At 36.1% G+C, this 26,692-nt stretch overlaps 1 protein-coding gene across 6 annotated transcripts in view; it reads right to left on the reverse strand.

The window, feature by feature from the left end:
- The window catches only part of frj (membrane bound O-acyltransferase domain containing farjavit), a 183,554-nt gene that overhangs the window by 11,300 nt on the left and 145,562 nt on the right, over positions 1-26,692 (reverse strand). For 5 of the 6 annotated variants that reach the window (XM_076185166.1, XM_076185168.1, XM_076185169.1 and 2 more), the window contains 2 exons: positions 14,024-14,212; positions 7,534-13,427 (listed from right to left, as the gene is read on the reverse strand). In XM_076185166.1, coding sequence (XP_076041281.1) covers positions 13,293-13,427; positions 14,024-14,212 — 324 coding nt within the window. In that variant the 3' untranslated portion in view covers positions 7,534-13,292. Of the gene's footprint in view, positions 1-7,533; positions 13,428-14,023; positions 14,213-26,692 lie in introns of those variants that run through there. The other variant, XM_076185167.1, reaches the window with a different exon arrangement.

The following is a 26,692-nucleotide window of genomic DNA, read 5'->3' on the forward strand; positions in this document are numbered from 1 at the left end:
AAAAAACTGAAACTGAAAAGAATTAATTTTTTTGGAGAGTGGTGGACCTGAGGCTGAGAAAATGGTATATAAGGAAAAAGGAAACAAAGCACACAGAAAAAGTTGAGAGAGGAAGTTAAAAATAGCTTATACCAATATAGATGGAATAACTTCAGGAATGAATGAATTAAATGATTATCTGGCCTTAGAAAAAACAGACATAATGGGAATAGTGGAAACTAAATTAAAGTGTAGTCTACCACCCAACACTGTGGGACAAGGTGTTGGATGAAAAATAGAAAGGATAAACAGGGTGGTGGAGTATTAATTTTGACTAATAAAGATTTAAATGTAACCAAAATAACTAAAGGAGAAAATAATGTATAATCAATTACAAGTTGAAAGCATACATATGAAGAGTAGAAAATTTGTAGTGGTGTATGTGCCCCACAAAACAGTCCTGGACAGAAAGTGATCATTCCAAAATATTAGAAGATACAAAATATGAATTAACTAATATACTGAAGGACAGAGGAAATATAGTAATTATGGGGGACTTTAATTAAAAAGAAATATGTTGGGAGGAAATGACAGTGAAGGGTGGAATGGAACTCTGGGGCAACATCCTGCTCGACATGACCATTGAAAACACAATGACTCAGTGGATAATGGAAAATACCAGATACAGAGGTAGCGAAGGCTGAATTTAATATTTACGACAGAGCCTGAAATTGTCGACAAAATTTATTACAAAACTCCGACAGGAGTGACCATTTACTAATAGAATTTGAGTTGAAAGAGCAAATGGATCAAAGCAGAAATTATAAACATAGAATAGGAAGACTAATGTACAACAATTTTTTTTTTTGAGAAACTAAAAAAATTCTTTTGCAATGCGAACTGGGAAAAATTCCTAAATGAAGAAACAGGGATGGAAGAGAAATGGAATATACTAAAGGAAATTTATAATGAGGGAATGAATAAATATGTACCACAACAAAAAATGGAAAGAACATACATAATTAGCTGGTACAACAAAAAATGTAGTGAGGCTAAGGATAAAAGAGACAAAGCTTGGAAGAAAGGGAAAAAATACAAGAAAACAAGCAAATGGCTAATATGCATCAAACTAAGAAATGATTCCTAAATGAAGAAACAGGGATGGAAGAGAAATGGAATATACTAAAGGAAATTTATAATGAGGGAGTGAATAAATACGTACCACAACAATAAATGGAAAGAACATACATAAAAAGCTGGTACAACAAAAAATGTAGTGAGGCTAAGGATAAAAGGGACAAAGCTTGGAAGAAAGGGAAAAAAGACAAGAAAATAAGTAAATGGCTAATGTACATCAAACTAAGAAATTATGTAAAAATATGCAGAAATGAAAAGAGAAACTATGAAAAAAAAAAAAAAAAAATAGAAAAATGCAAGGAAGAACCCAAACTATTTTACAGTTATGTAAATTGCAAACTGAAGAACAAACAAGAAATAGAAAAGCTGTGCCAGGGTAAATATGAATATACAGAAGAACTGGAAATGGCTGAAATTATGAACCACTTCAAATCAGTATTCACAATAGAAAACTCACCTAACTGTGAGGAAATAGAGAGGGAGATATCCCCCTCAATGAAAGAAATAATTGTAACACAGAAGAAAATCAGCAACCAAATCAAAACCCTTGATGTCAGTAAATCACATGGTCCACACGGAATTGCAAATTGGATACTGAAAGAATGCATGGAGGAATTAAAAGATAAAATATACAATATAATTAAATTCTCACTTCAAGAAGGAAAGGTGCCACAGGACTGGAAGAATACAAACATTGTACAAATTTATAAGGGAGGGAACAAGGAAGATCTATCAAATTACAGACCGGTCACCCTGTCAAGCACAGTAGCAAAAATTTATGAATAGGTCATCAAAAATAGATAGGTTAAACATTTTGAAGAAAAACTATACTGAATCCAAATCAATTTGGATTCAGACAAGGAAGATCACGTACAACAAACTTGATCTGCTTCTACTTGAGATTAATAGATATAATATAATTGAGAGATGGTTGGGCAGACTGTGCCTTTCTGGACCTACAAAAGGCATTTGATAAGGTACCACACAATATACTAATAAGGAAAACAGAGTCAACAGGTGCCATCAGAGGAAAATTATTGGAATGGATGAAAGACTTCCTGACTGGGAGGAAAAAGAGAGAAAAAATTAGAGATAAATTCTCATATTGGGAAGAAATGATAAGTGGTGTCCCACAGGGATCAGTACTGGCCCCGATCATGTTTGCCATATACATAAATGACATGAAGGAATAGAGTGTTATATGAATTTCTTTGCAGACGATGCAAAAATACTAAAGAAAGTAAGAACGGAGGCAGACTGCAACTCATTACAACAAGACTTGGACAAGATCTGGAAATGGATTCAAAAGTGGGAAGTGAAATTCAATATCAAGAAATGTAGTATAATGGAATTTGGAAAAAGCAAAAACAGAATATCGAGAGATTACAAAATTGGTGAAGAACAAGGTCAAAAAAGTAAATTCAAAAAAAGACCTTGCAGTGATGATCAGCAAAGACATGACACTGGACAAACATATTAATAAAATAGTCAGAGAAACCTACAATTTATTGAGGTCAATAAAAGTGGCATTTGTCTATTTGGATGATGAAATGATAAAAAAAAAATTGACTACACTAATAAGACCAAAACTTGAGTATGCAGCAACACTATGGACACCCAGTACCAAAAAGAATATAAAAAAATCAGAAAGAATACAAAGGGCAACAACAAAACAGGCACCAACTCTTACATATGAACAAAGACTGTCCAAATTAGAATAACCAACTCGGGAACAAAGAAGAGAATGAGGAGACCTACTATCTATAGAATTATGAAAGGAATGGAAATCTTAGATAAGAATGAATTATTGAAATGGGACAATGGAAAAATAAGAGGACACGAAAAGAAACTCAAAAAAGATAATTACACAAGAGATCTGGAGGAAAAAAAAAAAAAAAAAAAAAAAAAAAAAAACCCACACAGAGTGATAGATACCTGGAGCAAATTCAACAAAGAAACAGTGTGTGCAAACACTATTCAAGATTTTAAGAAAAATCTTGATGCTGAAAGATACAAACCCGGGTCACCACGAGCATAGCTCCCTTTCCGTATAATACAACTAAGTAAATACAAATGGAGGAATAATTACAGTGGAATGGCTGGTGAAACTGTTTTACAAAGGATTACAAAGGCGGAGCATGACGACAGGAGACGTTTTGGTCCATATCTAGGTTGGATGCAAAAAAAAAAATCATAGTAATAATAAATGAATAAATAAAAACTATAATAATGTAAATAACAAATAAAATACATAAATAAATGCATAGGTATATTTAAATAATAAACAAACTGGTAAATAGAAAATAATAATTTGACAGATAACTAATAATAGAGAATCAAACAGACAAATGACAACAAAACAGAAACAAATATAAAATGACAATCATTACAGCATCTTGCATATGTGTTTATCTAAATGATTCTTAAAGCTTTGAACTGAACTACATTGCACTGCCTCTGCAGGAAGTTTATTCCATTCATTAACTATCAATGTGAAAATTTTGTCACTTTTGATGTCAATTCCCTTTAGAATTTTAAAGACTGTATCAAGTCACCTCTGAGTCTACGCTTTTTTAGGGAAAATAGATTCATATGTTTTAGTCGATTTTCATATGATTTATTTTTTATATTTGGAATCAGTTTTGTGGGTTGCCATTGTACTTTTTCCAATCTGTCAATGTCTTTAACCACTTCACTACGGGACTTAAATCTCGCGGGCAGCAGCCAATGCCAGCCGTACGACATGTCGTAATAATACTCGCATCATAAAATATAGTCACCGCTTATATCGATCGTTCTCTCTTTCACCCACGAATTTTGAAAACCACAGAGAATGGGATTCAGGGCACATTTGGGAGAATGTAAAAACACAGGGGCGACTACAATAAATATAATCAAGACGCCGATATGGCAGCGTCGCGAATCCACTTGCTCCTCATGACGCCTACATAGGCGGCACCGTATGGAAGGGGTTAATGAGATTCGGTGACCTTACAGAAACAGCATAATCCAAATGTGGTCGAACTAATGATTTATATAGCTTGTTAATGAGTGATGGACTTTTGAAGTCAAAAGATCATGCAATCAGTCCTAGAATCTTATTTGCTTTCTCAGAGGCTGAAATACACTGCTTGGATGATTTGAGATCGTTACTGATAATTACGCCGAGATCTTTTTCCCTATTCAATTTTGTTAACGAATTTCCAAATAACTTGTAATCGTACTTACTGTTATTTTTACCTATGTGCATTACCTTGCATTTGTGTTAAATTTCATTAGCCACTTTTCAGACCATTCCTGTAATTGATCTAAATCTTCTTGAATATCTAATTGATCTAAGTGATCATTTGCCATTCTACACAGTTTTGTATCATGAGCAAATTTGGAAACAGTAGATTTTAGTCCATGGTCTATATCATTTATATATACTATGAATAGAAGTGGCCCAAGAACGGAGCCCTGAGGAACTCCACTTGTAACATTTTTCCATCTAGAAGTTTTTCCATTTAAAACAACTCTCTGTTTTCGATCATTCAACCAATTACTAGTCCAACTTAATAGGCTACCACTTATTCTGTGTTAAGGTAATTTAGTAAGTAGTCTTTCGTGGGGGATGGTATCAAAAGCTTTTGCAAAGTCTAGATATTTTAAATCTATATTGTTTCTTTTGTCATAATTCGCGATAACTGTGTTGTAGAATTCGAGTAAGTTAGTCACGCAAGAACGTTTCCGTCTGAAACCATGCTGGCTATCATTTATCAAACGGTTACTTTCTCAATGATGTTCGATAGCATCTCTGATGATAGTTTCCATTATTTTTCCTACGATTGAAGTCAAATTTATAGGTCTATAGTTACTTGGATTCTTTTTGTCACCCTTTTTGAATATGGGAGTAACGTTAGCTAGCTTCCATTCTCTTGGGACATCTCTGGATATAATGGATTTCTTGAAAATAATTTCTAATGGAATAACAATCTCATTTTTCATTTCCTTTAAGATTCTTGGATGCCAACCGTCAGGCCCTGGTGTTTTATTAACTTTGAGTTTCTCTATACACCTTTTAATTTTTTCTTTTGTTATATTTACCGTAGTAAGTTTACCCTAGACTTTTTCACAGGTTTCAGTTTGAAGTTCACTTTGAGGTGTTTCGTTTATGAATACCGAGCTAAAATAATTGTTTAAAATATTACACATTCCTTTATTTGAATATTCAAGTTGACTGTCAGCAGATAATAGTGAACCAATGTGATTCCTAACAACCTTTTCATCTCTAATGTAACTATAGAATTCTTTGGGATTCTCTTTGGATTTATCAGCGATATTCATTTCGTATTGTTTTCGTTTTTTTATTGTCTTTTTTAAATCTCTCTGTATTAATACATAACTTTCCTAGTCATTAGATGCACCCGAGCACTTATATTTCTTATAAGCCTGTCTCTTTCTAGCAATACTTTTTTCAGTTTCTTTGTCGAGCCACTTTGGGTGAGCCTGATTTGGGGGATGTCTATCCTTAAAAGGAATGTAAGTATGAATCATCTTAGTGAGCGTATTTTGAAATATTTCCCACATCTGATCTACAGGTCTTTCGCTTAATTTTGCCACCCAATCTGTAAGCTGAAGCTCCTGACTTAGTCCTATGAACTGAGCTTTACTGAAATCGGGTATTTTAGAAACACAAGTATCTATTCTAAAAAATTTTAGGAGTTTGAATCTAAGTTGTGATCGCTATTTGCAACAGTTTCACCAACTTCTACATCAGTTACCATGCTTTCACGGCTAGTGATCAATAGATTGAGTAAGTTTCCATGTCTTGTGGGCTCTTTTACATGCTGAACTAGGTAATTGTCACCAAGAAAATCAATCAAGCGACTACCTATATGGCCATGTTCAAGGGTCATCCAATCAATGTCAGTAAAATTGAAATCACCCATTATCAATAAATCCCAGTTGCAGAAACTAGACAGTTCTTGAAATAACAGTTTGTCGTCTGCTAATGATAATGTCTTTGGCCTATATATTACACCTACATTTATTTTTTGTCCATTTGTTTGGGTTCACTCAACCCACAAACTATCATATGCATCCTGTTTCACTTTCTCTAAAACATAAACATGGACATTGTTTTTAATGTACAACAGAACACCCCCATCTTTCTTTTGGTTTCTATCCTGATGAAAGTGTTTAAATCCCCCAATATTAAATTCTGCTTAAAACTCTTTACCATGTCTCGGTTATTCCTATCATATCGAGATTTTCGTTTTTGACATACGCCTGTATTTCTTGAAATTTGTTCCAAATACTATGAGCATTAAAGTACATGGTTTTAAGAAACTCATGATTATTTCTTTTTGACACGTTTTGAGTTTCAATATCATGTCTTACATTATAATTTTGTTTTTATTAACACCTTCCTCTATATCATTTGGTCCTTCATTGACATTCAATGCCTCATTAACATTTCTCCCATCAAAATAAACATTTCCCCCATCACGGACATCTGGCCGCTCACGGTCATCCAATCTCTTTTGTACACTTTGTCCCCCTAGAGCACTGCAATTCACACACTTTGTCCCCCTACGGCACCGCGACTTATTGTATGCCTTGGGAAGAAAATGTACCAGTGCAATGGAGTGCATGTATAGTGCCACTAAACAAAGGAAAAGGGGCAAATGGACAAATATAGATGTTGAAGTTTAAGAAGTATCAGCCTGTTTAAAGTAGTGTAAGGCATAAGCAATATAGGAGGGTGTTAACTGACAAGATTAAGAGGGAAACAGGAGTAATTGGGAAAGAACACTATGTGTTTTGGAAAGGAGGAGGGGTGTAGATCATATATTCATAGTAAGATATGTACGAAGTTTTAGGCAAATGGTATGAATTTTTTAGGTGGCATTCACTGATTGGAAGAAGGTGTATGTCGGGGATAAGGGGAATTCTGTTGTGGGTAGTAAAGAGTTTTTATGCGAGTAGTTGCGCTTGTGTAGGGGTAAAGAATAGCAAGAATGAGTAGTCTAAGGTGTAAGTGGGGCTGCACCAGGGTTGTGTTATGTCACCATAGTTATTGTTCAACGTCTACATGGATGGGTTGTGACGGAGTTAAATGTGAGTAAGCCAGGCAGGTTTCGAGTCGATAAGAGTGGAGGGAGATGGGAGGTGAGCCAGTATGGCAAGGGAATAGGATGCAAAATGGAAAGGGCAATAATGGGAATTTAGACCATGTGGGATGGTTATGGTATGAGTGTGGGGTGGGTGTGTCTTTCATTAACAGAGACAAATTGTTCATAAAACTTGTTTGTTAACAGATTTGTTCATTAGATGGGGTGTTCCTTATCCAAGATTCAACAATATATATATGTATAATATACATATATATATATATATATATATATATATATATATAATATACATATATATATATATATATATATATATATATACTATCTAGTTGTATTATACAGGAAGTGGAGCTATGCTCATGGTGACCTGTCTTTGTATCTTGCAACATCTGGTTTGTTCTTAAATTCATGTATGGTGTTTGCACACACTATTGTTTTATCCAATTTGTTCCAGGCATCCACCACTCTGTGTGGAAAGCTGTTTTTTCCAGATCTCTTCTATAACTGTCCTTTTTGAGCTTCTTTTCATATCACCTTGTTTTTGTTCTATTCCAGTTTACTAAGTCTTCTCTGTCAAGGACTTCCATGCCTTTCATGATTCTGTAAATGGCCAACAGATCACCTCTTTCTCTTCTTTTGTTCCAGGGTTGGTAGTTCCAGTTTAGACAGTCTTTGCTCGTATATCAATTTTGAAAGTGCTGGATCTTTCTTTGTCGTTGCTCTTTGGATTCCTTCTATTTTCCTTATATTCTTTTTTGTACTGGGTGCCAATAGTGTTGCTGTATACTCCAATCTTGGTCTTATCAGTGTGACTAGTATTTTACCATTACCTCATCCAAGTAATTGAATAATAAATTGTAGGTTTCCCAAACTATTTTGTTTATCTGCTTGTCTGGGGACATATCTTTGGTGATGATTACTCCTCAATCCTCTTTGGAACCAACTTTCTTTACTTCCTTTGCACTGATTTTATATTGTCCTGATATTCTTTTCTTACGTTTTCCAAATTGTATTATACTACATTTCTTAATATTGAAGTCCACTTCTCACTTCTGACCCCATTACCATACCTTGTCCAGATGTTTCTGTAGTGATTCCCAATCTTTTTCCGTTCTTTCTTTGTATTACCTAGTTGTGTCCTCTGCAAAGAGGTTCATGTAACATTCTACACCTTCATTTACATATATAGCAAACATCATCGGAGCCACTCTCATTTTTTGCCATGCAAGAAATCTTCCATTTCAATAGTTTTCTGTGTATACCTCCTGTTGTTTTCAATTTTCTTAATAATTTTCTGTGTGGTACTTTACCAAACGCCTTTTGTAAGTCCAGGAAAGTACAGTCTGCCCATCTGTCCATTTCTTGCATTATATCTATTACTCTTGAATAGAAACAGATCAAATTTGTGGCACATGATCTTCCCAGTCTAAATCCAAATTGTCTTGGATTTAGTATATTGTTCTCCGCCAGATGTTTATTCCATTTACTTTTAATAACTTTTTCACAAATTTTGGCTATCGTACTTATAAGGGAGACCATGTGTATATACCAAGTTGTATTATACTGGAAGGGGGAGCTATGTTTGTGGTGAACCATCTTTGTATTTTGCAATATCTTGTTTGTTCTTAAATTCTTGTATGGTGTTTGCACACACTATTATTTCATCCAATTTGTTCCAGACATCCACCACTCTGTGTAAACATTTTTTTTTTTTTTTTTTTCTCCCAGATATCTTCTATAACTGACCTTTTTGAGTTTTTCATGTCCCCTTGTTTTTCTTCTATCCCACTTTAGTAAGTCTTCTCTGTCAAGGACTTCCATGCCTTTCATGATTCTGTAAATGGCCAAAAGGTTGCCTCTTTCTCTTCTTTGTTCCAGGGTTGGTAGTTCCAGTTTAATCTTTGCTCGTATGTCAATTTTGAAAGTGTTGGGGCCATCTTTGTCATTGCTCTTTGGATTCTTTATATTTTCCTTATATTCTTTTTTGTACTGTGTGTGTGTATTTACCTAGTTTTACCTAGTTGTACTATATGGGAAGAGAGCTATGCTCGTAATGACCCGTCTTTGTATCTTTCAGAATCAAGTTTGTTCTTAAATTCTTGTATAGTTTTTGCACACACTGTTGGCTCATCCAATTTGTTCCAGATATCTACCACTGTGTGGGAAACTCATATTTTTCAAATATCTTCTATAACTATCCTTTTTGAGTTTCTTTTCATGTCTTCTTGTTTTTCTCTTATCCCACTTTAATAAATCATCTCTGTTGAGGACTTCCATCCATTTCATAATTCTGTAAATGGTCAGTAGATCTCCTCTTTCTCTTCTTTGTTCCAGGGTTGGTAGTTCCAGTGTGGACAATCTATATTCATATGTCAATTTATAGTGTTAGTGCCATCTTTGTCGTTGCTCTTTTATTTCTTTCTAATTTCTTTATATTCTTTTTAGTATTGGGTGTCCATAGTGTCACAGCATACTCTTGGTCTTATCAGTGTGACTAATATTTTCTTTACCATTTTCTCATCCAAGCAGTCAAAGGCCACTTTCAATGATCTTAGTAAATTGAAGGTTTCTCTATTTTGTTGATATGTTTGTCTTGTGATGTCTTTGCTGATAATTACTCCTAGGTCCCTTTCTGAGCTTATTCTACTTCCTTTGTACCAATTTCATATTGCCCCAATATTCTATTTTCACTTTTTCCAAACTCCATTATACTACATTTCTTGATGTTGAAGTTCACTTCCCACTTTTGACTCCATTCCCAAACTTTATCCAGGTCTTTCTGTAGTGATTCACAGTCTTCCTCTGTACTTACTTTCTTTAGTAGTTTTGCATCATCTGCAAAGAAGTTCATATAACATTCCACACCTTCATCCATGTCATTTATATATATATATATATATATATATATATATATGTATATATATATATATATATATATATAAACATTATTGGAGCCAATACCAAACCTTGTGAGCCTCCACTATCACTTCTTCCCAAGTCAAGTTTTTGTCTCAAAGTACCACCCTCATTTTTCTCCCATTCAAGAAATCTTCCATCCATTTCAATAACTTTCCTTGTACACCACCTATTGTTTCAATTTTTCTTAGTAGCTTTTTGTGTGGTACTTTATCAAATGCTTTTTGTAAATCTAGGAAAACACAATCAGCCCATCTCTCCCTGTCTTGCATTATTTCTATTAGCCTCAAGTAAAAGCAAATCAAGTTAGTGGTACATGAACTTCCATGTCTAAAGCCAAATTGTTTTGGATTCAGTACGTTATTTTCCTCTAGATGTTTAATCCATCTACTTTTGATAACTTTTTCACATATTTTTGCTATTGTGCTTGTAAGGGAAACTGATCTATAGTTAGTTGGATTTCCTTTGCCTCCTCCTTTATATATTGGTACAATATTTGCATTTTTCAATCTTGTACCTTTCCTTCTTTGTGTGAGTAGTCAATTATCTTATATATTTTGTCCATTAGTTCATCCATACATTATTTTAATATCCAATTTGCAATTCCATCTGGACCATGTGATTTTCTGACATCAATGTTTTTTATTTGGTCCCTTATTTCCTTCTGTGTCACAGTTATTTCATACGTTGGGGGAATCTTTCTGTCTTTCATCCCAATTTTGTGTACTTTCAATTTTTAATACAGATTTAAAATGTTTGTTCATAATTTCAGCCATTTCTACATCTTCTATATATTCATTATTCCCATGATGCACTTTCACTATTCTTTATCTTTTAGTTTACCATTCACATACCTGTAGAATAGTTTAGGTTGGTCCTTGCATTTTTCTATTATGTCTTTTTCATAGTTTCTCTTTTCTTCCCTGTGTATTTTTACATATTCATTTCTTAGTTTGATATATATTTGCCACTTACTCATTTTTTTCTTTTTTCCATCTTTTCCAAGCTTTGTCTCTTCTATCTTTAGCCTCACTACATTTTTTGTTGTACCAGCACTTAATGTACACCCTTTCTTGCTTCTGCTTTGGTATGTATTTGTCTATTCCCTCACTATAAATTTCTATTATTGTGTTCCATTTCTCTTCCATCTCTTTTTCTTCATTTAAGAAGTTATCCCAAGTTACATTTTGAAAGAGTTTTCCGAGTTTCTCAAAATCCATTTTGTTGTACATTAGTTTTCCTTTTCTATGTTTCTCATTTCTTCTCAAATAAATTTGTTCTTTTAGTTTGAACTATATTAGTATGTGGTCACTCTTCCCAGTTGGTGTCTTATATTCCATTGTATCCACAATTTTAGGCTCTGATATAAATATTAAATCTAGTCTCGACAGTTCTTCACTGTTTCTATATCTGGTATTTTCCTTTACCCATTGAGTCATTGTGTATTCATTGGTCATATCCATTAGTATATTACCCCAAAGGTCTTCTCCACCTTTCACTGTCATTTCTTCCCCACATACTTCTTTTGAATTAAAGTCACCCATAATTACTATGCTTCCTTCTTTCAGTAATTCAATTAATGCATTCTTAGTGCCTCCCAGTATTTTGGAATGATCATTCTCTGTACAAGACTCTGTCATTGTTTTCAACTTTTATCATAATCAATTCCACATTATTTTTTCCTTCTGTTATCTGTCACATTTAAGCCTTTCTTAGTCAAAAACATGACTCCTCCACCCTGTTTCTCCTTTCTATTTTTCATTAAATGACTGTATTGACCTTGTACCACAGTATTGGTGGGAGTGGACCTTTTAATTTCGTTTCCACAATTCCCATTACTGTATGTCTGGTTTCTCTACTGCCAGATAGTTGTTTATTTTGTTTAGTCATGAAATCATGCTATGTTGGTATGTTATTTTTTCCCTTCTCCTCCTTTTTTGTTTATGTACCATTTTCTCAGCCTCAGGTTTAGTACTCTCCAAAAATAAAATTCTTTTCCATCTCCATTCTTCTCTGTTTTTTTTTTATTTGCCTCACTTTAGTCTAAGAGATCAGAAAAAGAATAGCTTCCCACACAGAGTGATAGATATCTGGGACAAACTGAATGAGGAAACAGTGAGTGCTAAAACTAAACATGACTTAAAGAAAAAACTGTATGTGGAAAGATACAATAGCAGGTCACCATGAGCATAACTCTCTTCCTGCAAAATACAACTAGGTAAATACATCTTAGCATCATGTGGATGTAGGGTCATCTGTTCCCCACCACATTCCCTGAGTCAGACAATCAACATGACACATCATTTCTTCACCGAGGCCCAATTGCCAATCACGTAATTATATGGCAATCCTCCCACCCTCATCCACTAGAGAAATTTACAAAACAAACAAGAAAATTCTATTATGCCATGTCATTTCCTCATCCATTTACAACCCCTCTCCATTCACTCCTATTATTTCCACAATCTCTTTCTTGCTCAGCAGACATTCTTTTTGCATCCTTTGTCCCCTTCACTCCAACCATCCACCTCATTCTTGGTCTTCCCCTGAAGTTCACTTCATCCACTGATGCACTTTCGGTTTCCATACTATTTTTGCTAGTCTTTTTCACTCATTCTTTCCATATGTCCAAAACCTTCTCTGCACACTTTGATCTACCCTATCAGCCAGCTCTCTTTCCACACTTGCTCTCTAACTCAATACCATATTTGTTATTCTATCCATCTTTGAAATACCCCCAGATGTTTCTCATAACACTTTTCATTCCCCCTAGACCTCCACACCTCCATTCCCTGTTACATATCATCCCAAATACTTAAATCACTTCTTCCAGCCTCTTAACTTTTAAATTCACCTCCAACCTACCATTGCCATCACTCCTTGTACATCTCATCATTTAATTTTGCCAACTATTACTTTCACCTTTCTTTTTTCACACTCTTTCTAAACTTCACCACTAAGTGCTTCAGTCTATCTTCAGACTCAATCATAAGTGATGCTCCATCCACAAACAATAACTGGCTTTTAAATAGTGTCTTGATACTTTTCTCTGATTCAAACATTCTACTGTCTCAGTTCCAACATCACCATAAAAAAATCAATTACATCTAACCATAAGAACAAACCATCAACTGGTATTCATCCTTAATTGTGGGGATCTGCACCTGCAACCTCAGCTGTTTCTCCATTGCTTGCCACACTTTCAGTGCTCTTCATTATTCTCATCTTGTAATCTTCCATTTCTACAGTAATTTTGGCCTTCTTTACCTTTTTACCTGCCTTCAAAATACATTCTAAAATTAGTATATATATGTTATATCAATATCTTCTGTAAGACAACTGTATCTATAATGTACATGGCATTCTTTATGACCATAAACTTATATATTTATACACTATTGGGCCTTTTCTGCATGATAAGGGAGGTGGCCAGCCAAGGCATGCAAACACCCTTCACCCATCCAGCACCAATTAGCTTTCCTTTTTATCTTAGCTCCTTACAATGAAGGACTATCCCCCCCTCCCATCCCTGCATGGGTCAGAAGCAATGCAACTTGACACAACACTTCCAAAGGACAACCCAACAGCCGAAATTGGTCTATCCCTACTGCATCATTATATGGCAACCCTCCCTTCTCATCCACTCACAAGTGATACAGAGAACATCAGGAGGAATCCCTTTACAACCATTATCCACTCACCTATTTCTTATCCTCTACTTTCCCTTTTCAACATGCATTTTCCTTTTACCCAAGGTCCCCATCACCCCATCCATCCACTCCATTTTTGGTCTTCCACTCATATTCACTACATTCACCTATGCCTTCCAAAATCATTCTGCCAGTCTTTTTTACTTATTCTTTCCATACACTTACCTTGCTTATTATATTATTGATGTACTGAGCAACTGCATGCATTACAAGGATTAATCCATGGTAAACAAATCCAATGGATTTCCAATAGTTCAGCGTGGTATCAATACGCAGCAAAAGGAAAGCCATTCCCATGTAAGAAAAGTTTTGCATCTTGATGAACCACATCCACCAATCATACACATACTGGCCCTGAAAAAAGAAGAAAAAATAAATACTGGATTCATTCCACTTAAAAATTCAGCTACTTCTTCCTGATAAGATCAATACACATATACCAAGGGTTTTTACCCCCCTTACAAGAGAGGTAACCAAAATCAAAAGGCATAATTCCACCCACACCCATTCTGCCTCCATTCACCACCCCTCCTTCCCTCCCTCTCATCTTTGGCTCCTTGTGGATGATGGGTCATCCCTGCATCTCACCCATTGCCCTGGGTCTGAAGCAATGCAAGACACAGCACATCCACAGCAAGGCCACTTCATTTAATTGGTGACCTCTCCTCTCCATCCCTTCATGCAGCAACATTAAAGATGGGGAGAAATCCCTTTAGGTTGCATAAAAAAAATAATTTACACATAACCACTCCCTAACCCCCACTCACTCCCTTCTATATATCACAGTATCATTCATACACAGTCATTCTCCACGCACCCCTATCTTCTGCCTTCTCCCTTCCTTCCTCAGCAGACATCCTCCTCTTGCTCAGCACCCCTTTTACCCCACCCATCCATCTCATCATCAGTCATCCCCTCATGTTCACTCCATCCACCTTGGCCTTCCACACTTCTTTTACTGATCTTTATTCACTCATTCTTTCTGTGTCCAAACCATCCCACTCTTCATCAACCCTATCTCCCATCTCCTTTTCCATCTCCACTTTCCTCCTCACCTCCTCATTTTTCACACTATCCAACCTTTTAACCACTACCACACTTCTCAGACATTACAGTGCTGTTGGCAAAATCATCCCTTCATACAACCTCCTCTTAGGATCCATTCCAAAATGTCTATTTCTCATTACTCTTTTTTTAATTCCCCAAGGCATTTTAAGATCAATACACTGGAATGAGAAATGCTGGTTGTATACATCTGTAATCTCGAAGTCAGGAGCAATAACTGTAAGTGGTGTTTATCAACAACTGAAGAATATAAGCCTGGTAATAAGTTGATGAATCCATTCCCCCTGGTCTCTCTTGCAGAAGACCAGTGGGGTCCAGGAAACCTGCAACAGCCTCTGGGTGGGACCAGAAGTCACTTAAAGAGGAGTAACTGAGTTGTTGTCTAGGGATTATTAGTGTGGGGCATAGTAGTACGAGGTATTCTGTGTCTTCTGTGTGGTGGTTGCATCTTGGGCAGTTTGAATTTATGTCCACGTCTATTCTGTGTTGGTACTGTCTTAATGCCAGCTAGTGTTCTGAGCATAAGTATACTAGTGTGGTTCTTGTCTCGTGTGGGAGGGTTTTCTCTGTGGTACTTACTTCTGGGGACTGTTGTTGGAGTATCAAGTTTGGTGATCTTTCTTCAAGGGTTTCTATCTACCTAATTGTAATATACAAGAAAATAATAACACTCATTGGGTCCCATTTCCTACTCTCCAATTTTGTGACACCTAGCCTCAAATTCATACACAGTTCCAACTTAATCTATATCTTTGGTTTCCAATTATCATATTTAGATTTGAAATCATGTATTGTAGGAGCTTGGCAAGCTATTCCAAGTATTTATGCATCTATAGAGAAAACTATTTCTTCACATCCTACAAACATATGGTCTTTCTTGACTTGTTCCCATGACCTCTTAAAGCTCTCCCATCCTTAATCAAGAGATATCTTCTATAAATGCAATCTATCCCCTTTTGAAAACATGAATACTGTAATCCAGGGGTGGCCAACCAGTCAATCATGATCAACTGGTTGAACACAAGCCTATTTTAAGTTCATCATACTACTGTACCTGTCAATAATTTGTCCTTCAGAAGTTGTCATGCAAATATTTGCAATATCATATCCAAGTCATCATGATACTTGGATTATTATACATCTTTTTCTATAAGTTATATTTATAATGATGGGCATGTCTAAACAACATGCAATTATTTATAAAGACAGAGCACACCTGCGTTAACCTGGTAGATCACATCAGGGTAATTGTAGAAAAAGTAGATCATATTTCACAAAAGGTTGGCCACCCCTGCTTTAATCATATCACCTCTTTCTCTTCAGCCTTTCAAAGTTGGAAGAACCATTGCTTATAGTCTTTCCTTATATGATTTACCTGCCAGGGACCAGTTTGGTTGCAACCCTTTGTATTCTCTCAATTTTACTTATATACTTCAGTCTGTGTGGGGCCCATAGTACTGACACAAAAACTTCATGAGTTTAAGAGCAAACTAGACACTGCGACATACAAAGGCAGGACACCACGAGCGTAGCTCCCCTTCCCACAAAATACAAGTAGGTAAATACAGATCAGGGTTTCAGTGAGTTTTTTCATCATCTCTTCATTCATATAAGGAAAAGCTACCTTAATCTTCTGCAGCAGTCTTTACATCTCTCACACAATCATGCTGATATGTCTATCAGGTGACAGGTTGTCTTTTATCAACACTCCCAAATCTTTCCCTACTTTTGCTGTTGTAATGGGTTCACTTCTAAAGTAATAGTTTAAGGATGGTCTTTTGCAGCTGTTGTCCATTCCTGGTACTTTGCATTTTTTTGGTATTGAACTTCATTTCCCATTCTGGGCTCCATGCAAAAACAGTGTCTAGATCTTTTTGCAAAATTCTATCCTCCTCCTCATTTTTCACTCTTCTCATGATTTCTGTGACTTCTGCAAACATGTTGGCATAGCTTGTTGTTCCTTCCATCATGCCATTAACATAGACAAGAAACATCATTGGTGCAAGCACTGAGCCTTGTGGAACCCTGTTCATTACTGCTCTCCGTCTTGATATCTTATCTTTTACTACAGTCCTCATGTATCTTCCCTTCAAAAAGTCTTTTGTCCATTCTAGTAGTTTGCCTCTCAGTCCTCCAATATGCTCTACTTTCAGGTACTTTCTCCAGGTTGAGATACACATAGTCCACCCACCCCATTTGTTACTGCTCTCTATCTTGACATATTATCCTTTGTTACTGTCTTCATTATCTTCCATTCAATTTTTTTTTTGTCCATTCTAGTAGTTTGCCTCTCAGTCCTCCAACATGCTCCAATTTCCACATAAGTTGACTGTGAGGTACTTTATCAAATGCTTTCTCTAGGTTTAGGTACACACAGTCCACTCACCCCTCTCTCTCTTGCAGTGCATCAATCACTCTCATGTTGAAATCAAAAGGTTCGACACACACAACCTTCCAAACCTGAAGCCAAACTGACTGTCAGAATGTTCATCCCTTCCAGATATTTGGTCCATCAATCCTTTTTTACTGAACTATAATTTAGTGGTGTATCCTTATTTCCACCTTTATGAATTGGTACCATATTTGCCTTAATTCTCTAAATGTGTATATATTTTAGGTTGTAGTATGCTGTAGTTTTTTTTTCTTTTTTTCCTCCACTGTTAGTGGTGCTTGTGAGATGTAGTGTGAAGAGTGGGTATTGTTTAAAGTTCTGGCATAGAATTGTGTTTCTGTCATACTACTGTGTTGCTTTATTGGGAGGATTTTGGTTTCTGTATGTACGTGTCCTATAGAAGTAGTTTCTGGAGCACCCTGTTATTATTCTGTCCTTAATCCTGCAGTGTATATATAGTTTGTATTTTATTTGCTGATTGTTGGGAACCGTGCTGTGGAAGCACATTCTAGAGTGATTCTTATGAACTTAAGAAGAACAGAATAATGGCTTATGCAGATGATATAGTTGATTGGAGCACAGGTAGAGAGAAAAAAAAAAAAAGACTTGAAAAGGTGGAATGAGTGTTGTACGAGGAAAGGCATGAAAATGAATGTAGAAAAGACAGAAATACTGACAGCAGAAATGGAGAACAAGAGTTCAATATCACCATTAGAAATATGATGGTAAAGAATACAAACATCTTTAGATATCTTGGAAGTATAGTTACTAAGGAGAGTGAAAAGATATTTCAGAAACAATAAATTCAGTGCAAATATTAGGGCTCTTTGGCCAATAATAGAGGAAAAATACATACCTTTAGGAGTGAAAAGGATTATTTTCAATACTGTCTTGACATCTACCCTATGGTTCAGAGAGTTGGGTGATGACAAATGTAGACAGGAGCAGGATTCAAGCCGCAGAAATGAGACCACTGAGACCCATAGTTGGAAAGACAAGGAGAGATAGAGTAAAGAATAAAGATACAGTAGAAGGAAAAGTATTGGTGTTTGCTCCATGATATGCAAAATAGATGCTGCCCAGCTAAGATGGCTGGGACATTTAGAAAGAGTGGAAGAAGAAAGAGTTGCAAGGGGATGCTGGGAGTGGCTGCCAGGCAGAGGACCATGAGGAAGACTGAGAAAGCAATGGAGAGAAACTTTTGAAGCCCTCAGTAGACACGACTTGCCCAACATTGGAACTCTGAGAGAAGAAGGGGTCTTCCAAGTCAGAGCCAGATGGAGAAACATGCAACTACTGACAGACATAATGACTACTACTGAGAGCTGAAGAAGTAAAATTCTTATAAACTGTTTATAGATAAATGCAAGTTTAATTTTGTTGTCCAAAGACAGTGCTAGTAATGCAATATGTTTCTTTTCTTGTTCATTTTTACTGTTTGGTCCTTGATATGTGGGTACAAATCTGGCACATATTAGGCGGTCACTAGCACTGCTGCCAATTCTACATTCCAAATATGCATCTTTGCATACTGTCACTTCTCCCTTGAAATATACCATTTTCCTTCCACTCTTACTTCCCCTTTATCCCTCACCACCTCCTATAGTTCTCCTAGCATCTCCTGGTATTCTTTCTCCTTTTCCTTCCCATTCAACTTGTTACCTCTCTACCTCCCTCCTTCCTCCTCCTCCACTTTTCCTCCATTCTCAATTTCCCTTCTATCAGTGACATAGCATGCCTACATACTGCCCAGGGTGGGAGTTATACTGCCACCCACTGGCTATCCTTGTTTGATCACTTAATATCTACCACTTATCCATATTGTTTCATGCCTTCATAAAGATTTCTACCACCTCCTCATTTGTCTTCATTGCTATAAAGTACTGATCAGGACAGGACTGTACATGTTTCAAAATTAATAATGTGCATGAATCACCAGGTTTAGTAGATATAAATGTAGAAGTGAGAGAAGTGCTCAATCTCCTGGGATCATTGGATGTGATAAAACCCTCAGGATCTGACAGGATCTCAAACTGGATACTTAATAGATGTAGGGAACAACTAGTAGACAAGATCCACACTACTATTACATGTTCATTGGAAAAAGGAATTGTGCCACTTGATTGGAAAAGGGCAAACATGGTGCCAATCCACAATGGTAGAAACAAGGAAACACCACTAAATTATAGGCCAGTAACACTAACTTGCACAATAATGAAATTATGTGAAGAGATTGTGAAAGATCAATGGACCAAATATCTTGAAAAGATGAACATTCTGACAGAGTTGGGTTAGCTTCATATCTGGAAGGTCATGTGTATCAAACTTTTTAAGCTTTTACTCGGGAGTGATTGATGTGCTGCAAGAGAGAGAGGGGTGAGTGGACTGCATGTACCTAGACCTTGAGAAAGCATTTGATTAAGTGCCTCACAGTTGACAAAGTATTAGAATGGATTAAAGAGTTTTTGAAGGAAAGAAACATAAAGACAGTATTTACCTAGTTGTATTATATGGGAAGAGAGTTATGCTTGTGGTGACCCATCTTTGTATCTCTCAGCATCAAGTTTTTTCTTAAAATCTTGAATAGTGTTTGCACACACTGTTTCTTTGTCCAATTTGTTCCAGGTATCTATCACTCTGTATGGGAAGCTATTTTTTTTTTCTTTTTTTTTCTTTCTAGATACTATTTTTGCATGGAGCCAAGAATGATCTTTTTTAGTTTCTTTTCGTGTCCTATTGTTTTTCCATTGTCCCATTTCAATAAGTCATTCTTATCTAAGATTTCCATTCCCTTCATAATTCTATAGATAGTAAGTCTCCTCTTTCCTTTCTTTGTTCCAGAGTTGGTAATTCTAATTTGGACAGTCTCTGTTCATATGTCATTTTGGAAAGAGTTGGTGCCAGTTTTGTTGTTGCTCTTTGTATTCTTTCTAATTTCTTTATATTCTTTTTGGTACTGGGTGTCCATAGTGTTGGAGACCAATAACAACTGGAGTACCACAAGGTTCAGTGCTTGCACCAATAATGTTTCTTGTCTATGTTAATGACATGATGGAAGGAACATCAAGCTATGCCAACATGTTTCCAGATGATGCAAAAAGCATGAGAAGAGTGAAAAATGGGGATGGAAGAATGTTGTAAAAATATCTAGATACTATTTTTGCATGGAGCCAAGAATGGGAAATGAAGTTCAATACCAAAAAATCCAAAGTATGAAACCTGTGGAAGTGTCATTTACCTATTTGGACGAAGAAATCATTAAAAAAATATTGGTCACACTGATAAGGCCTAGACTAGAATATGAGGTGACATTGTGGTCACCCTGTACCAAAAAAGAATATAAAGAACATTGAAAGAATCCAGAGAGCAACCACAAAAATGGCTCCAGCACTTTCAAACTTGTCATGTGAGGAGAGACTGTTTAAATTGGAGTTACCGACTTTGGAGCAAATAAGAGAGGCGACCTACTGACCATCTATAGAATCATGAAGGGCACAGAAATACTCAAGAGACAGGACTTGTTAACTTGGGATAAGAGAAACACAAGAGGACATGGAAAGAAACTCAAAGAAATAGTACAACAGCAGGTAGAGGAAAATACAAAAGAAACAGTAATTAAAGTAATTAACTAGTTCCATATGGTGACGCCTACGTAAGCGGCATGAGGAGCAAGTGAGTACTCGATGATGCCGACGTCGCCATCTTGATTATATTTATTGTAGTCGTACCTACGTAATTTCCATTCTCTCTAAACTGGCTTCATCAATTTTCTAAAGTTATCAAAATACACGGGTGAAAGAGAACGAACAATTGAGCACTGACTTTATTTTTTATAATGCGATTATTATGACGCAACATCGCACGTCGGGCAGCTAATGCTGCCAGACTTGCGATGTGCCCTGGAGTGAAGAGGTTAAAGAAAAGGAAAACTGGGTGAGACACACAGTGGATAAAAAAAAATGCATTGTGGTTTATGGTATCAAAGAAAAACACAATGTTTACAAATACCAAAGAGAAAAAGATGAGAAAGAAATTGCGAAGGAAATTCTGAAAGTGGTTCAGGACGAAGGCCAAGAATTAGACAATGAAATTGATGAGGTGAATAGGATGGGCACATACTCTAGGGAAAAACTCTATAGACCATTGAAAATTAAACTAAGGAGTCAAATGATGGCTGAAGAGATACTATTGAAAGTGGTAAAATTAGTTGACAGTGAAAATTGCAAAAATGTATGGGAAAAAAGGAAATGAGCAATGAGGAAATAGAGAAAGATAAAGCACTAAGAAATGAAGCTAATGAAAAAAAAAAACGAGAGAAGAATGGAGACTGAAAAAAAGAGTTTTTTGGGGGAGTACTGGATCTGAGGCTGAGAAAATGGTACATCAGAAAAAAGGAAACAAACCAAAAAAGAGAAGATTAAAAAATTTAAAATGGCATACGCAAACATAGACAGTACGATTTCTGGAATGAATTAACGAAACAACTATCTGTTTATAGAGAAACCAGACATAATGGGAATTGTGGAGACAAAATTGAAAGGTCCTCTAACATCAAGTATGGTGGGACAAGGTCTATACAACCATTAGGTGAAAAATAGAGTGGATAAACAGGGGGGGGAGGAGTCATATTATTGGCTAGAGAGGGTTCAAATGTGACAAAGATAACAGAAGGAAAACATAATGTGGAAATGATTATGATTAAAGTTGTAAATAGGAATATGAAAAGTAGAAAATATATTGTATGTGTGCCCCCCAAAACACAGGCTTGGTCTGATAATGATCATTCCAAATTACTGAAAGACACAAAGAATGCATTATTAGAGTTACTGATAGAGGAAACATAGTAATTATGGGTGACTTTAATGCAAAGGAGATAAATCTACTGGATATGGCCATAGATTATACATTGACTCAATGGGTCAAGGAAAATACCAGATATAGAAATAATGAAGAACTGTCAAGATTAGACTTAATATTCACATCTGAGCCTGAAATTGTGGACAAAATTAATTACAAAACACCAATTGGGAAGAGTGACCACATACTAATAGAGTTCGAATTAAAAGAACAAAGTGATGTGAGAAGAAATGAGAAACATAGAGAAGGAAGATTAATGTACAGCAAAACGGACTTTGTAAAACTTAGACAATTTTTTCAAAACTCTAACTGGGAAAAATTTTCAAATGAAGAAACAAAGATGGAAGAGAAATGGAACATTTTAAAAGAAAAATACAGAGAGGGAACAGACAAATATGTACCAAAAAAAGAAACAAAAAAGGGCTTACATAAAGTGTTGGTATAACAAAAAGTGTAGTGAAGCTAAAGATAGAAGAGACAAAGCCTGGAAAAGATGGGGGAAAAAAAAAAGACCAAATGGCAAACATACATCAAACTGAGAAACAAATATGTAGATATAAGCAGGGGGGAAAAAAGAAACTACGAAAAATATATAATAGATAAATGTAAAGACCAACCTAAACTATTTTACAGATATGTAAATGATAAACTCAAAAGACAAACACGAAATAGTGAAACTGCGCGAAGGAAATAAAGCATATATTGATGATGTAGGAATGGCTGAAGTTATGGTCTGTATTTACAATTGAAAGCTCACAAATTTGGGAGGAAAGACAGTGAGGAAGATCCCCTGAAATGAAAGAAATAACAGTGATACAGAAAAAAACAAGGGACCAAATAAAAAACCTTGACATCAGAAAGTCACACGGGCCAGATGGAATTGCAAACTGGATGTTGAGTGTATAGATGAACTAACAGACAAAATACACAAGATAATTGACTTCTCACTCAAAGGAGGAAAAGTACCACAAGATTGGAAAAATGCAAATATTGTTTATCTACAAAAAATATATATAATTAGTATGCCAACTCCAGCATCCTTGTGGTTAAAGAGATCATGGAGTAACAGGAAAGAGATAGTCTGGAAGAATGAAAAGTCAAGGTTATATAGAGGAAAAAAAAAAAAAAAAAAAAAAAGGAGAATCTCTTGTCAGAGATATTGTAGACAAGTCAAGATGCATCATACTCTTTGGATGCCAGGAAGAATACAACACCTCATGGAAGTTAAGAAAAAGAAATGCAAATAATTAAGGACTAGGATGTAATAGATCAGATTGATAGTATCTATAGGTTAGGCAAGTATAAGAGAAACTCTGCATGTCCAATGAAAATAAAGTTCAAGTTGCAAGCCATGGCAAAAGAAGTAATTAGCAAGACTTGGAAGTTAGCATGAGAAGGTTAAAAAATATTTGGATTGGGAGAGATGCTAACAAAGAGGAATGAACAAAAACACAAAACCTCTTAGTGGAAGCCAAAGAAAAAAATGACAAGACCAAAGATGTTTTTTTTTTTTTTTTTTTTTTTTTTGAAGAGCTGTCAATCACGAGGTGAGGAAATTGTTTCTAACAAGAATACAGTAGTGCAAAGTAAGCACTACATCACCTTGTGTGTGATGTAGGTTTTTTTTTATGTTTCTTGGTGTGTGTGGGTCTTCTGCTATGTAGTATTTACCTAGTTGTATTTTACGGGACATTAGCTATGCTCATTGTGACCTGTTTTCATATCTCTCCACATCCAGTTTTTTCTTGAAATCATGTATAGTTCTGGCATTCACTGTTTCACTGTTCAATTTGTTCCAGTCATCGCTCGCTCTGTGTGGGAAACTATTCTTTTTCAGGTCTCTTCTGTAACTGTCTTTCTTTAGTTTCTTTTCATGTCCTCTTGTTTCCCTCTTGTCCCATTTTAATAGGTCATTTCTATCAAGAACTTCCATCCTTTTCGTAATTCTGAAAATGGTCAACAAATCCCTTCTCTGCTCCAATGTTGACAACTGTAATTTCTTCAATCTTTGTTCATATGTCAAATTTGATAGTGTGGGTGCCATTTTTGTCACTGCTCTTTGGATTCTTTCCAATTTTCTTGTGTTTTTCTTTGTGCTAGGTGCTCACATTGATATAGCATATTCTAATTTCGGTCTTATCAATGTAATAATTATTTTCTTAACCATCTCCTCATCCATGTAGTCGAAGGCCACTTTCATTGATCTTAATAGGTTGTAGGTCTCTCCAAGTAACTTATTTACATGTTTGTCAGGTGTCAAATCACTTCAGATGATTACTCCTAGGTCCCTCTCTGAATTTACTTTTTTGACTACTTTGTTTCCAATCGTATATTTTCCCGAAACTATATTTCTGCCTCTTCCAAATTCCATTATGCTACATTTCTTGATGTTGAAGTTCGTTTCATATTTCCAGCTCCATTCCCATACTTTATCCAGGTCATCTTGTAGCGATCTGCAATCTTCTTCTGTTTTCACTCTCTTGAGTAATTTGGCATCGTCAGCAAAAAAGTTCATGTGACAATTTACTCCTTCATCCATATCATTTATGTATATGGCAAACATTAAAGGACCCAAAACAGAGCCTTGTGGGACGCCACTTTTTACATCTTCCCAGTTCGAATTTTTGTCTCTAAGTACCACTCTCATTTTTCTCCCAGTTAAGAAATCCTTCACCCAATCCAACAGTTTACCTTGAATTCCTCCTATTTTTTCAATTCTACTTATTAATTTTTTGTGTGGTACCTTATCAAATGCTTTATGCAAGTCCAAGAAGGCCCAGGCTGCCCATCCATCTCTTTCGTGTATTATCTCAATTAGTCTCAAGTAAAAACAGATTAGATTTGTGGTGCACGATCTTCCACTTCTAAAACCAAATTGTTTGGGATTTATTATTTTGTTTTCTTCCAAGTGTTTGGTCCATCTGCTCCTGATAATCTTTTTGCATATTTTTGCTACTGTACTTGTGAGGGACACCGGTCTAAAATTTGTAGGATCTTCTCTATTTCCTCCTTTATGTATTGGTACTATGTTTGCATCTTTCCAATCTTGTGGCACCTTTCCCTCTTTTAGTGAGAAGTCTATTATCTTGTGTAGTTTATCTGACAGTTCATCTATACACTCTTTCAGTATCCAATTTGCAATTCCATCTGGTCCGTGCGACTTTCTGACATCTAGGCTTTTTATTTGGTCTCTTATTTCCCTTTGTGTTATTTTTATTTCCTTCATCATGGGTGAACTTTCTAGTTGTCCATCCTCCCAGGGTTGTGAGCTCTCAATTGTAAAAACAGACCTGAAATGTCTGATCATAACTTCTGCCATCTCTGTGTCATCTATGTATTCTTTGTCTCCTTTGCACAATTTTACTATATCATGTTTATCCTTTAGTTTGTCATTTATATATCTGTAAAAGAGTTTCGGTTGATCCTTACATTTGTCTAAGATATCCCTTTCATATTCTCTTTCTTTCCTGCGTATGTTTACATATTCGATTCCAAGTTTTTTACCCTGTCTGGGGTATTGGATGCATGTTATTGTGGCAAAGTAGCATACAGTTGATACTTTAAGGTCTATATGAGGCGCCCCTAAGGACCAGAGCCACACATCATTTTGTCTGTGATAGAGGAAAACTCTGTGCATAGAGAAATGATGACACTTTTATACTACAACTGTCCCTCTATTATGCTGTCCCCCTACCCCTTGTTACTGTCCTGTACTATTTCTCTGAATATTCATTTCCTTTTTTCGCCAACCCTGTGGTGGGGAAAGAGAATGCTACCACCAAGTCTTTCCACTTGAGTTGTAAAAGGCGACAAAAAACAGGACGGGGGATGGGATTAGGGGTCCTACTACCTGTAGCCCCAAAAGGGACATTCCTAAAAAAAGAAGTAGAGGCATAAGATGGTCTGGGAGTTTTCCAACCAGTACCGCAAGGTTTGGGTCTTTTAATGTGCGTGGATGTGGTACAGATGAGAGTAAAAGGGAAGAGATAGGCAGTATCTTTGTGAGAAGAAAGATGGATGTGCTGGCCTTGAATGAAACTAAAATGAAAGGAAAGGGCAACTGTGAGTTTGGTTGTGTAGCTCGGAGGTACTCAGGAGTGAAGAGGGGACGAGGGAGAGAAGGGGTGGCTATACTAGTAAGTAAAGAGATAAGTAAGCGGGTAGTGGAGTGCAAGGAGTTTTCATCAAGGTTGATGTGGATGAAGGTGAAGCTGGTAAGGGAGATGCAGGTTTTCTTAAGTGCATATGGACCTGGTAGTGAGAAGAGCGTAGAGGAAAGGGAGGCTTTTTGGGTAGATATGAGTGCATAGAAGGATTAGGAAGAAATATCAATATAGTTGTATTGGGAGACCTTAATGCTAGGGTAGGAAATTAATCAATAGACAGAGTGATTGGGAAGTATGGAGTTCCAGGTAAAAATCGTAGTGGAGAATTGATGGTGGAGATGTGTCTTGAAAGAGTTGATGACAGCAAATACAGTGTTTTGGAAGAAAGTCAAGCATAAGTACACATGGGAGAGG

Source organism: Oratosquilla oratoria, chromosome 5 (genome assembly GCF_046742065.1).
Source record: "Oratosquilla oratoria isolate Oo_2021 chromosome 5, ASM4674206v1, whole genome shotgun sequence".
Taxonomy (NCBI): Eukaryota; Metazoa; Arthropoda; class Malacostraca; order Stomatopoda; family Squillidae; genus Oratosquilla; species Oratosquilla oratoria.